General features: G+C 42.1%; 1 protein-coding gene across 2 annotated transcripts in view; it reads right to left on the reverse strand.

The window, feature by feature from the left end:
• The window catches only part of frmd4a (FERM domain containing 4A), a 129,911-nt gene that overhangs the window by 103,679 nt on the left and 10,979 nt on the right, over positions 1–15,253 (reverse strand). Inside the window, exon 1 of one of the 2 annotated variants that reach the window (XM_037766227.1) lies at positions 778–1,112. The exons of the other annotated variant lie outside the window; for it this stretch is intronic. Coding sequence (XP_037622155.1) covers positions 778–810 — 33 coding nt within the window. The 5' untranslated portion in view covers positions 811–1,112. Of the gene's footprint in view, positions 1–777; positions 1,113–15,253 lie in introns of those variants that run through there. 2 annotated transcript variants of the gene reach the window in all.

The following is a 15,253-nucleotide window of genomic DNA, read 5'->3' on the forward strand; positions in this document are numbered from 1 at the left end:
CGTATTGTATTGGCAGATTCTTGCCAAAACTCAGCCCTAATGGATACAGACAAATAACCAAGTGTGTTCTGACAGTAACACAGACACACACACATCATTTTCTTCTTTCATTAGCCTTCTCTGTAGAACACAGACATTCACTGTCTGCTACACCAACCTAAAAGCTCCCATGTTAGACAGACAGAGACACGGATATCGAACACAGAAGGTCATGTATAAGAAGAACAATAGTGAATTGCCACTTTCAGATATTCACCCAATTCACTGTACCAACTGAGCCCAGTTCCTCCCTTGCACATCCTTCTCCACTCCTCTTTTCTCCATCCTAAATCAAAAGGAGGACAGTGGTTTGTACTGATGGGAGATAGGCACCACTCTGAAACACTGAGTCATTCTTCCAAAGCAACCCCTTGTTAATCTGTGCACACACACACACACACACACACAAATGCACACACACTTTTTTTTGCATGCAAACTGTATGTCTGCAATGCTTAAACATGTTTATATACTATCTGAGACCTCCTGAGTCTCCCACACTCCCCCAGCATTCTGCCCATCGCCCCTAGCAACGCCGGTAGCTCGGAAACTTCTCGGCTCGAGCATCATCATCTTCTAGCATCACCACGGCGACAGCGGCACGGACTGATTCATTTCAGCCGCCCAGCAGCCTGCGAGAGGGGCATGCTATCTCCCCATATATATGCCGCTCTGGTGATGGATTCCTGTGGAGGAGACAGTAGTTGGGGATGCTCTGCGATCCCCATGGTAACCTACCCGCGTCCTCATTGGAGACAGCAGTCCCTCCATGGCTGATTCGGTCGGTTCCGGTGGGCTCGGGTCCCCTCAGCTGTGTATTATCCCAGTCCGCAAATAGATCCTGTTAGAAACGCTGTCTCATCCTCAGAGCGAACATCTCCTCTACAACGCAGCTCCCTACCCACACAGAGAGCCCAGCGCACTGACAGGCACGCAGTGAGAGCACACACAGTGAGGAGCAGGAGGAGAGGCGGCAGTGCCAAAGTCCTGGTGCTTCTCCTCCTTCCGCCGACCTGTCAGTTGGTGTGTGATCTCCCCCTATAAAGCTGTGTGGGTTGAATGTGCAATGTCCACTCTCTCTCTCTCTCTCCTTGGCTTCTTGTTACTCCCTCCCTCGCTGTCCCCTTCTCTCTCTCCCTCTCCCTCACTGCCTCCAGCTACATTTGTTCCCTTCAATGTGGCAAATGATTGCAGGTCTTTTTTTTTTCACGGTACAGCTCTCCTGCTAGTGCTCTCTCTCTCTCTCCTCCTCCTCTCCCTCTCCGTCTGTCCCTTCTCACCCTCCCAGCTTCCCATAATGCTTCTTTTCCCATCCTCCTGCTCACTGTCAACTCCTTGTTCCCACCCAAGCCCCAAGCCGGGGGGTCAGACAAAATGTACATTTATACTGTGTGTGTGTGTGTGAAAGAGACGGAGAAAGAAACCGAAAGAGACGCAGAGAAAGAGAAGAGAGGGCACACTCGGGGCCACTATTGTCCCTCCAGACAATAGTGGCTCTTAATCGCCTAGCAACCTGATCACCCTCTATTCTATTACAGTTTTTCTCGATTGTTTACACACATTTTCTGAAAGCATGCCTCATACTCTCAGAACTCTACACACAAATCAAAAAACACACACACAATGGGCAAAACCCCTCAATTCTCCTGCAAAATGAAACTTTACATTCAAAACAATGTTATTTCTTCTCAAAATGGTATTTTGTTTTCAAATGACACACACAAACCATCATATGAATAGACATTTATAAGAACCAGTTGAACACTGATGTGCTCAATGTAAAACACTATGATGAATGGAAAACACTTCTTCTCCATTCATCATAATGACTTAGGCCTTTTTTTTGTTCAGTGTTACACTTACTACAGACAGTACATACATAAGTGTGTTGTAAAATATTTTAGAATATTGTTTTTATACTCAGAACACACAAATACACGGTAACAAATATATTTTATTTTCCCCACAAAAACAATGTACACAGTGTACATCCCAACCAACACGAAGTTGCACATACAGTGGTCTACATACAAAACAACAGAGGAATTTACTGTATACAGTTACAGTAAAAAAAAACGGAAAAAAAAACTATGCTGCATCCTCTCTTCTGTTTCGGTCTGGCCACAGCACCTCATCCACATCACAAGCAATGTTTTCCCTGGCCAAGCAGCGGGGGAAATATCGCTTAGCATGTCGAATCCAGCCATGAAAAGCATCAACTGATTGCTAATTGTAACACTGTGTGACAGGTGTTTGCCCATGTGATGAGTCAGTGTGCATAGTAGGGCAATTGTCTTTAGAATTTTGAATGACAGTGTGTTCCTTGTGAAAACGAGATTTTCTTCATGAAAATTGTGCCAAATGCAGAGAATTGTGTGTAGTGTTTTGAAAAAAGTGTGTTTTAGAACTGCAATTTGAGTGTAAAGCAGGAATTGTGCTTGTAGTTTAGCAGAATTGGTTCAGGGGGTTGGTGCATGAGTTACATGTTGTGGTCATTGTGTGTCAAGTACCAGTATTTGTGTGTAAACAATTGAGAAAAACTGTAATAGACAAGGCGTGAGTCACAGTCTCAAACACACAGATGCACACACACCTCGTCCCTCCTTTTCCACACGTACTCGCGCTCACACGGCTATACAGCTGCAGCATGAACCTGTATTCATAACATGTAACAGGTCATATTGTAGGCTGATATGTTGGTGGTTTGGAGCTGCCGTTGAAGACACACTGCGAAATGAAGGGTGATGGCTGAGTGCATCTCTGTGTGTGTTTAAGTGTGTGTTAAGGTTCGTCCTTTTAAATGGACGATAACGCAGACAAATTCATCACCTCTGCTCCGAAGCTGCATCTTACCGTTGCCATAGCAACAGTGTCCGCCGGGGTAGGAGCACGGAGGAGCAGCGAGGCCATTATAAAACGAAATAAATAAATAAAACGGGTGCATTCCTGTGACTGTTGCCTGTTCTCAGTCGCAGCGGTTGGGTCTAACTATGGTGTGAGAAGAAGACACCAGCGGTTCAGGTGACTGCTACAAGCCTCACTGCCTGGACCGCATGACACCAAGTGAAGTGCTCTACTCTCTCTGCCTCTCTTTCTTTCTCTCGCAATTATTTTTAGCCTGGCTTCTCTGTATTGACCCAGATAAGACAAGAAAAGCATTAAATTAACCAAATTAACCAGGACGGACATAGCGTTTGTGCACAGTATAACACATGCATGCACCACAGAACTTTACACACGACTATATTGCACTGTGACAGCGATGACCTTCACATTTTAAATTCCCAAATTAACCAATTTATAATCAGTCGTTGAAAAACATCTGTTTCTCTTTTCCAATAGAAGCACAAATGGGTCTGATGATGATTTGGTGTTAAAGCGTCCGTGCTAACATATCCTCACAGCTGGTGGTCAATAGTCTGCTGATTGATTGGTGCTGACAAGCTGAAACACGCATGGCGACTGTTACACCGTCACATAACCACCGCAGTCATGAAAAAGCAGAGAGACTGGAACCTGCTGCTGTCGCTGAACAGCATTGATCGCAGGCTGGCCTGGACGACACAGACATCTCAGCACGACAGTGTGTGGACGAGATCAATAACGTTCAACCCGCAGGTGGCATGGCCACCGTGGGCCTATAGAGTATATACAGTATGTGTGTGTGTGTGTGTGTGTGTGTGCTAATGTAGCAAAGGTAGTGTCAAATTGATCGATGATGAATGAGAATGTCAGAGTGTCCTGAGAATTAACAGAATACTATTTTATAAACCTGATTTTGAAACATGGGTACTTGTTAGGGGTGGGAAAAAAAAATCGATTCACCTATGTATCGCGATTTTTTAACGATTTTGAAATCTATCTTTTAATGCCAGAATCGATATATTTGCTTCATTTGAGTCTATGTGGAGGTAGAAAGAAGTTTTTCATGTTGTAGTCTGAGTAACGTGACGTCATATCCGTTCCGTATCCGTCAACCAAAACAAACCACAGCGAGCCGAAATGAGAAAGCAGAAAACGGCGGAGTGTCCGCGTGGATACGACCTGCACCCTCCCATTTTAAATCCAAAGTGGTAAACACTACACATACAGTAAAGTATGGAAACACTTTGGGTTTCACACATTGCCAGGAAAAGCAGAGCTAGACATCATGGCTAAGGCTGCATGCTAACTCTGTCATGAACAGGAAACGTTATCGTTTTACGTTAACGTGCGGTCAAGCCAGCCGTCACTCTCATCTCCGTGGTCAAATCGTCCGACGCTACAACTGTAGAGCACCCATATACTGACATTAAAGTTAAATGCATTCAAATGTCCCCAATCAAGCTGAGCCATGGATGTATAAAGAGAACGGAGCTGATGGGAGAGCCAGCAACGGACTTGGAAAAAGTTAGCGGAAGTATACATGTGTGACTACGTCCAGTTTTCAAAATAAGGTGTTAACAAAGGGAACTGTATATACAAAATACATATCAGGAAATAAAATTGATGGAATATATTCACCAGAAGTATAAAACTTTACATGTCCCTTATAAATCCGAAAGAAATATCACTAATTTGTGAGGGAAATGTCTTTGAATTTTGGGTTGCTGGAAAAACATGTATAAATAATGTCTGACAATGACTGATATATTTGACTTCAGGACATCTCTGACTACATACATGTTCAAAATCAAACATTTTTACTGCATCAATTTAGATATTTTCCAAAGTAAAAGTCCCTAGAAGTGTATGATTCAACTTTTTCTCATTGTCTAGAGTTAAAAAAGTTAACAAAAATCGCAATGAATAGTAAAATTGAATCGCGATACATATCGAATTGGCACCCAAGTATTGAGATAGTATCGAATCGGGAGATAGGTGTATCGTCCCAGCCCGAGTACCATTTCGATTTTAATTGGACCGCACGATCCCAAACATGAACGTATGCTCCAGTTTGAACAAAAACAGTGTTCAGGGGCCTAGAAGGAGAAATGTGATGCAATATTCACAATCATTGAGACAATTAATATCTAATTAAAATGAACCCCCATGAACAGGATTCACAGTCATGTATTTCATTTATAAAGCATATTTAAACAGGAGATTTCCCGTAGGAGAACATTCCTCGGTCCACTTCACATCACACAATTTATCACTTCACACGGAGCATCGCCGTCGGACCATATGATTGTATCACAGCACATGCTCACACACACACACACGCACACACACACACACCAAGGACGCAATTCAGACACAGATGAATAAACACCCAGGCACACACTTTATCAACTGCTAACCCTCTCCCACACACTTATTGATGATGTAAAAATTGGATAAGTGCCGCAGAGGTCTCTATAAGGAGGAGGCAGCGGGAAGAGCTCAAATCTCATTATTCAGCTGACCTCTGACCTCAGAGAAGTAGTAGACCCAAGGTAGTCTCCTAAATGTAGCCTTCTCAATAAATAAACCTTGAGCACCTTTACCCTTCACAATTCCCAGAATGCCTTTCTGCCAAACAATCATTTGATCCATATACTACTACGGTTACACTCTCTTTCCGTAATGTTTGCTGAATATATATTGCTACTTTAGCTAGGATCTGTGTGTTTATGTATGTGAATGTTTTTAGGCAGAACTGTATTATAGAAATATTGTTTTAGGAGGTTGAAAATGTGCTTTTTCCCCCCACCAGTCTGGATGAGCATGTGTCTGGCAAGCCACAGTGACATACAGCCCCATATATCACCATCGCGCATTACTGCTGACAGTGAATGTTAACCTGTCAGCGAATCCCACATGCACACACACCTCGTCCCTGCCCCCAACCCTTCCCAGCCACTATTAAACCTGCACATAGCAATACATAAAGGATAGAATGGGTGGATGCCAGGATATAAGGGGTGATAACCATTACAATCACAGGACAATACTGCACAGTGAGGTGCACACCGCAATATACTGCACATTGCCCTTACACCCATCCCCCCCTTCTCCCATTCCCCCTCTCCTCATCCTCACTCCCGTCCCTGTCGCCCCAGCTGGACCCCAAAATGAATCCCTGGTGAGTTTTTCCATCACGTACATGTGAACTGACACCCCTATGTCAGAGTGTCTTTATATTTATCGCTCTAATACCTCGTGGTTCTAGTTTTCTTTTTTTGATTTGTGCACTTTTTCATTCTTGCTACAATACTTTCTGGTACATGCAGCCAATTGCAAACGTTACAGTATAAACAGCAGCCTTTTGCACTGAGCAAATATACCACATCGCGGACAAATGTGAAAATGGTGTGTAATTTTCTCTGGCTGTTTGTGTTTCTACTGAGAGCTGCAATTACGCTGCAAAAAGCAGACGTCCAATGGGCTGAGGTAATTAGCCGCTGCTAAACAGACTGTAACTTCACGGGGAAACAAAGGAATTAATTGCAATGATTATCAATTAAACTACATCACGGCAAGAAAAGGAGCATTAGAGGTTCTCTTCTTTCTTTTAGAGCCGCTCCAACCCGATGTCTTTTTGTCTTTTAATCTGTTGTCCCATCTGCCATTGTGGCCGTTCCAACACTCCGCTGTTTACTTAGCCACACACAATTCACTTAGATAGTTTATTTAGTTTTGATATTGAATTGAAATTTCATCTAGGGAATATCTGCTTGTGTGTTTTTTTTAAAGCTAGACTGCATCAAAACTTACCTGCTCCAGCAACCCAGGTGACCAAATTGAACAAAAGCAGGTTGGCAGCCCCGCGGCAGAGCACAACAGAGAGAAAGAGACAGGTGGAGAGGAAGAAAAAGAAGAAGAGAGAAGTCATATTCATCGTTATTCACCGTGTGTGCCCAGGTGTCTGGCTGGGAACAGGAGGGACCCATAAGTCAATGTTCAACCCTGTCACACACATTACAGTTAAATCAATGCCACGGGAGAGCGAACTGCTGCCGACTCTCATGCACCACACTGGGACGACTTCTCCACGCCGACCAATAGCATCGACTGAGGGTGGAGTTGGAGATACAACAAGATGTGTGCCTGTTAACAATCACTGTCAATACTGTGGGTGGTCTGATGGAAAATAAGATAGACTGGACCCTTAAGGCCCGGACACACCAAACTGACGCTCGTCCGTCGGTCAGTTTGGGGCCGTCGATGAGCGTCTGTCGGCCTAGTTTTTTCGGTATGTCCCGCACTGTCTGCTCTAATCTGCCTGTATTGGAATCTTTTTGGCCGGCGGAGCTCATCGTTGAGAGAAAATCACTCTGATTGGAGGTTCAGCTTGAACAAATCAGTGCGCGAGAAGAGAAACGGACGTGAGGAAAGCAAGCCAATAAGGATGTGACAGTGAGGAAATTTTACCACCGGTTAATAAACGTGTGACAACACCGGTGTTACCGATTACAACGGACATTTTACAAGAAAAGATGACGGTCAATATGTGTAGCGCGCTTACTTTGATCTTTAACTTCGGATCGCTGTGTGTCTGGCCTCTCCGGTAGAGCTTTTACTGCGGGGCCGCAGATTTCCATCTGGCGCTGCTCCACTGTGCACACCGGCTGTGACCGCTCCGTCCTCCTCATGCCGATTACCACATTAACGTTATGGTTCCCTTAAAGCATTGGGTTTAAACCTTAATATTGACAAATAGACACTTTGTTCTTCGCTTCGACATCAAACCCTCCGCCATCATCTTGTCTGTCAACTCTCTCTTGTCCTGAGACACCTGCTACTCTGAGCTGAGACTCCGTACAGAGCAGATGTATTCACTTTCAGTTTGTAGCGTCAGTCGTCCGACTATGTATTAATAACAAGGCGCTGATACGCGAAAATTAACAAAATGGGCAACGTGAGGCGACGCAACTGGTGGCCTTCGTCGCCGCTAGTTCTTTGATGTCGGCTTGGTATGTCCCCAGCTTTACATGTTTTGCCGAAAATGTACGTCTGGTGCATCCACGTTTCATTGTCCTGGAAAAGGAAAATAATTCATGGTTTGTTTTGTTTTGCAGTGCGAAGTTATTTCTGCATGCAGATTAAGTCATTTACAGAGGCAAAAGAGCAGTCCGCTAAATAGATATTGGCAGATCTATGTGGTATCAGTGGGATTAAAGTAGTAAGCCAAGAAGAGTGTTAATTACCGTCTAAATCAATTAGCCACATTATCATCATTAAATATTTAAAATCCTCATTCCTGGTGGAGACTCGAGGTAAGCTGCTGTACAGTAGATGGGTTAATCCAGGAATTACTCCAGCGGTGATAGGTCGTGATATTTTAAAAACTCACTCGTATACATACTGAAACATCTGAAGACCAGAGAGAGGTTTGTCCCGGCTCCAGGAGCTTTCAACATAAGATTTTAACGCAATTGGTTACTGCTGTTTGGTGTCGGCCTCATGGCCAAGGCTGAGATTTACTGTGATATATTGCAGTGTGAAACTACTTCAGCCCGTTCCCAGAGCCAGGGGTCCTGGCCATGTTTGAGAGAGCCGGGCTTGATTGTTGCCAGAGGGAATTTGTCTGACATCCAATCTAGAGTTCATTAAACAGCAATCCCAGGAAACATGCTGCACATGCACATTGATACGCCCATACACACACACACACACACATACAGAAAAATGTCCTCCACCAATATGCACAGAGATATACATTCGCTCTGTGTGGCTGCCCTCATTGGCCTGCAGGGCTGGAGGTAGTTAAAGGCAGAGAAGGGAAAGCCCCTCTTCTCTCACACCTCGCCACAGCTCAGAGGGGAGGAACATCTTATCTCACTACTGCAGAGAGACGGAGAATTAGAGAGGGAGAAAGATGGATGGTAGAGGGTAATGTGAGCAGGGTTTTGCTGGAGAAGGACATAAGGGATTGGGAGAGAGGAGAGAGTGGGCAAGACAAAATAGCAGCGACAGAGGAAAAAAGAGAGAGAGAATATTTAATCAATCTCATTTCCATAACTTCCATCCAACCAAAGAAGCAGGCTTTGTGGTCCCACTGATTAAAAATGTGTTGTTTTAGCCAGATTCAACAAAAACATAACCATCCCACTGATTACATTCACATCTCGTAGCAGCTAAGAAGCTTCTGCTAGATGCGACTGCCTCTACAGCACATGAAAACACCTTCTACCCACCACACATGTGTACATTGATGTATTTCCCCCAGATTTAAATGCACATTTTTGTGTTCGAAGGAATAGTGAATTGGTTTCATTCATCGTGAGCCACGGTATAAGCGTGCCCCGATGCTATGAAGTCACTCCAGAATGGTCTCCTAGCAACCGTTGTCAGGGGCAACCGGCATTCTCTGCAGACAGCAGCACAGCGAGCGTTGCAGGGAGGGAGAGAGAGAGAGAGAAAGAGAGACACATAGAGGGTGACAGCGTGGTTGAGAGCCCACTGTGGTTAAATTACCGTTTGCTGTGTCTTTATGGCATCAATCTTTGCACACACTGTAGTCCTAATCCAGATTCATCATCTACCATCATGTGTCATTACACATATAATGCTTTACGAGCACACAGAGCCCTGGCTTTGCATGTTTAGCATACTCGTTTTGTTTGAAATGAAATCTGACCTATTTCTATATTTCTGACACATGCTGTATACTCACACACACACACACACACACACGCACACACACACACACACACACGCACACACGCACACACACACACGCCCAAAGCATGGCCACACACTCACTATTGCATGTACCAGTCCTGACATAACGCCCACCCACATTCACACACTGCCCTCTACTGCTGAACCTCACACAAAACATGCAGATATGTCCTCAATTGAAATAAAATATGACAAAGTGTATGAGACTAAGACATTAAACCTGCATTACAGTGGATATAAAAATCAATTAGCCTATTGTTTTGCCAAAATTTGATCTTTGCTAAATCTCCAGTCGTCATGAATAATGTAAAAATGCATCCACAGCAGATGTTATACTAGGACAGATAATGGAAATACTCTGCTATCTCCATAATGATACGATCTGGATTCCCATCACTGGAATATTAATACAGAAAAATACATTTTCATTTCGTCTCTTTGTTGTCTTGTATCTCTGATCCGACAATAATTGAAACCTTGTCCAAGAGTCCGTAGCACAAACATGCATCCATTAACATGTCATTCCCATACCGACGATTCTTCTTGGAGTGAAATTACTACTCTGATTCAGGATGTGATAAAGAAGATGACAAAATTCAAGGATTAAAGTATACTGGTATTGATGGTAAATGGTATTGACTTGCTTTCACTGATATCCAAACAGCAGGGCGTGGAAAGGAATGTGAATTATCTTTGCAACAAATACAGCTTCAATAAATGGCAATATAGTTGACGGCACAGCCATCCGACATTAGAAGAGAAGTATTACCTTTGTTGTACTCTGAATTACTCTAAATACTTATATTGCTGATATGGCTGTGGGGGGATTTGCTGTTTTGTTTTTCAGTTCAAAGTCGGATTTTATATATTTCCATTTGAATGCAACAGTTAAATTGAAGAGCAGCAGAAGAGATGCTGAAGGAGAAAGTATGGCAATATAATGTGAAATGGAAACCTTGTGTGTGTGAATATAGGCACTAAACGTCTCACCACAAAAATATATAGATTTTAATGATCCTACAGCAGTAACACTGAGGTAGGGCTGCAACAAATCGACAGTAATTATTGTCATTGTTGATTAATCGATTAGTTATTTGGTCTATAAAATGTCAGAAAATGTCGATCAGTGTTTCCCAAAGCCCCGAGATGACGTCCTCAAATGTCTCAAAGATATTCAGTTTACTGTCATAGAGGAGTAAAGAAACCAGAAAAAAATTCACATTTAAGAAGCTGGAATCAGAGAATTTTGACCATTCTTAAAAAATCACTCAAATCGATTATCAAAATAGTTAATTTAATAGTTGACAACTAATCGATTAATATTGTTGCAGCTCTACACTGATGCCTTTAATGGAAATGTACAGTGTGTCTGCACCTATAATACAAATCTTCTGAACTGAATGAAAGATAACATTTTGAACACAAACAAAAAGGCTTCTTTAGGTCTCTAGAGGTCGCTTTCGTGTTCTTTTATACCTTCTTTCAGTGATCTACCATGTGAATAGATGATCAAACCTACTAGTTGGTGTAGTAGGCCCCTACTGACCCACATCTATGAGGCTTATAGTGACTGATAACGCCTATTTAATAGCCTGACGACAGCCTAATTGGCTGCACAGTCACACATCAGAGACAAGCGTCACCAGCAGCAGTAGCCCGGAGGCTACAGGGTAATGTCTAATGGTTCAGCTCTGGACTGGCCTGATAAAGGGATGATGAAAACAGAAGGGTAAAATGATCTCTCCTCTCTCATTCGCTGCTGCTGAGATGACCTCATGTGCAAGAAACTCCTGATGGCTCAAATGTAGCTGCTCAGTCGTCAGCACTAGACAGGGTTCTTACACATATTCCACACTTTTCCAGACTCAAATTTCCAGGCTTCTCGTTAGATTTTTCAGACCATATTAGACAACTTTTGCCCCTTACATATGGTTTACATTTGCTGCCTCCCCCATGTTGGAGATGTCGACTGTTTTTACACAAAGTTTGCATCTAGCTTTTTTTCCCCCATTTGAAATCTTAAACCAACAAGGCTTTATAATTTATATGGGATCAAGCCAGCCCTTGGAAAACTTGCTTTTACCCATTGTGGCCGTTCAGTCCACACTCCTACGTAGAAAGTTGGAAGACGTTTCACTGTCAAACATCTCTGCCCAAAGAACAAGTAAACTCACCGGTATAACCTATTCTCGTAATTGTTTTCCCTTAACATACTGAACAAATCATATTATATTATTGTTCCCCCACATTATTTTGTTTCTTTTCTTGTTCAGACAAGCTTAATATTTGTTTATTTGTGATGCTATGTATTACGGCTGGGATGATTCACCTATTTCCCGATTCGATACTATCACGATACTTGGGTGCTGATTCGATATGTATTGAGATTTTTAAGTATTGTGATTCTACAAGTATTGCGATTTGATATTACGATTTAATGCGATTTTTGTTAACTTTTTTAACAGTGGACGATGGGAAAAAGTTGAATAATACACTTCTTGGGACTTTTACTTTGGAAAATATCTAAATTAATACATAAAAATGTTTGATTTTCAGCATGTATGTAGTCAGAGATGTCCTGAAGTTAAATATATAGTAGCGTCAGCTGATTTGACCACAGAGAGTGTTTCCATGCTTTACTGTATGTGTAGTGCTTACCACTTTGGATTTAACATTTCTTTCAAAATCTTTAATTTGGTTGCTGATGTCCGGATTTGACACAGTTATAAGGCACTTGGGACAGAGCTCTTTTGCAGGCTGTGACATGCAGATGTAGAGGCAGCTCTGCGTAGGAATGTGCGTTCAGTTGCAGGCCATAGCCTGCCTTACTTCTTGCCTTGCTTTGAGCAACATCAAGCTCGCTATGGCCCGTGCTCTCTCACACATTAGTAAACATTTTGGCTACGCTAACTGCTCCAAACACCATAAAAACACTCTGCTGCTTGTATGATCAATTTATTTTTTAGAAAGTCTGAATTTTATATTTTAGAAAACAGAACAGGGCAAAAGTCTGGAAACAGAAATGTTTTTCCATACTCTTTTCTTTTTTCCATACTTATCCAGACCTGGATTTTTACTAAAAATCTAATTACTGACTGCATGCATTGGGCAGCTTCCCCTGGAAACGGTGCCTTAGGATAGGTTAAAGAAACTGTGATTCATATAGTTTGCAGGGCTTTGGCTCCTACCGAGATGTAGATGATATACTTAACACAGAATAACTTTATTTGAATCTTATTTGAATAATTTTGAAACAGGATCTGCTAAAAAAAAAAAGAGGGTGCATATGCTCAGATGAGATGTGGCTTTGAAGCGATACTCATAAGGGCTGCTGGCTGGTGTGTGTCTGCTGGGTAATATATTATGCATTACAGAGGGGATTAGTGGGGCTAAGGTCGTGTAATGCTTAAAATCAGCAGCTCTGACATCAGTCATCAATCAGTCATAGTATCAGTCTGTCAGCCTTTTAGCAACTGGAACAAAACACAGACTTCATTTAACAGTAACAATCGTGAACTGCTTTTACCCTATATATGTGTGTGTGAGTGTGTGTGTGTGTGTGTATAAATGTGAATGGACTCATGGGGGGGATGCCATTTATAGTAACATGCTGTGGAGAAGCACTGTTGACCTTCCTGCTCCCTGACCTGCTCATAACTGCAGGGGTTGCATGTTTTAACTAAGCAACTGAGCTCAGACCAGCTGAAGAAATGCCATTCAAAAGGACAAAACTGAACACCTCCTGCAACCCCCCAGGGATCCAATAAACCTTGCAAAATTCACAGCATATCATTAAATGCACATATAAGCGTAATTTACTTTTTCCTTATAGGAAAGTAAAAGGCTTTATTTGGATCCGATTCAAAGGTCTTCATCTCCCTCTAGAGGCAGACGAGAGAAGCTACAATGACCAGTTTACTGCATGTGTCCTGCTCTTTCATCATCTTCCTTCCTCCATTGCGCCACGGTGAATCATCTGTAAAATGTGCGTAGTGGTAATATCCCCCTGTACTTTTCTCAATCCTGTCAAAGCTCTGCTGTCGAGTTTCAGAGAGGAGTCACTTCCACATTTAAAACCACCGATTCCTCCCTATAAATAGCCACCCAGCACACACGTAAGCCTCAGTTATCACAAACACACAAGTAAAGTGACCTGACATCATTGTTTTTGCTACTTTATATATGGACTATATATATTTATATATATCTTGTTTCTTTTTACCCTGTTGTATGTAGGCTTAGTTGAACAAACTCAGATCTTTTATTGCATTCAGTTTCTTCACAGCTGCTAAGATTACATAATTGTCAGAAAATCATTAAAGCAACTATTTTGATAATTGTTTCATCATTTAAAGCCTCTGAACACCCACACAGGTGTTTTCAGTTCTTGTGGCTGATTAGACCTCTGCTCAGGTTGAAGATGGGCCAAAGCTTTGATGGGAATTTATTCGGTTTCAAATCTTCACCTACCAGTAACAATGATAAAGGTGTAATTTGTCCCACCTTAATAGGTTGAACAAAGCTAACAGGAGACTCAGGACGATGTCACTCAATGAGTTTATCAAATGGGGTCGTGTTTACCGTGTTCACGAGAAGAGTCCATATGACCGCCCCCCCCTCTTGTGGTATTCACGACCTCTTAAGTGGAAAGTTTCTGAAAGCTCCGAGTTCACGAGTTGTGATGCGTTTGTTGACGTTGTCAGTGCATAATAAGTTAATATATATTGTAATTTTATTGTTTTTCTTTGTAATTTTATAATATATCTGAGGTAAATGTTGTTATTCCCAACGGCCTCATCTTTTTCCTCTGTCATTATGCCTTTGCATTTACTGCATTACGTTACCCACTTCCTTCCTTCCTTAGCAGCGGTCTTCTCACAACTTAACCACTTGAACGGCAAGCACATTGTGCACACGACTTCCCATGTTGTAAACACGAGCTCACTAGTTTCATTTGAAGGCACCAACAGTCCTGAGAAGAGGTCTAATCAGTCAGATTAACTGAAAACACCTGTGGGGGTGTTCAGAGGCTTTAAGTAATTTTTAAGCAACAATACCACGTCTTCTCTGGTGTCAATTTCTCAACATGAGAATTTTCTGTTTTTCTCAGTTTCATATCATCATTTGAATTTTGGATTGAACGTGGTATTTGTTTCTCAGAGATATTTGGACTCTGAGAAACTTTTATAAATATTTCCACTGTATTCGTCTGATAAATAAACTTGAAAGTATTCATTTTATGAAACAGGTGACCACCGTGCCCCAACATGAAGCAGATTATTTAATTTGAGAAAAAGACAACTTTATTGCTGTAAGTTTTATAATCATATCAATGAATTGATAAAGTTTTGTAATGAGCATTAAAGAGAGCATTAACAATCTTTTCAAAATGCTTTGCTGTAAGACAGCTGTTGCTATGACAACCATGGTCACACTTTTGTCTCTGAAAGTGAGAAACCCTTCAAAAGAGATGCTGCTACGTCAGTCTCTGAGCTGATTCAGGCTGATTCTCCCTGTTAGTTGGCTAATACGATCTTTACATAAACAATGTCGAAAATGAACTAGTGTAAACATTTCACTGTTCTTTGTGACACCATTAATCATGCAGCAACAGATGAGCTGTGGT

The sequence above is a fragment of the Sebastes umbrosus genome, chromosome 4, assembly GCF_015220745.1.
Source record: "Sebastes umbrosus isolate fSebUmb1 chromosome 4, fSebUmb1.pri, whole genome shotgun sequence".
Classification (NCBI taxonomy): domain Eukaryota; kingdom Metazoa; phylum Chordata; class Actinopteri; order Perciformes; family Sebastidae; genus Sebastes; species Sebastes umbrosus.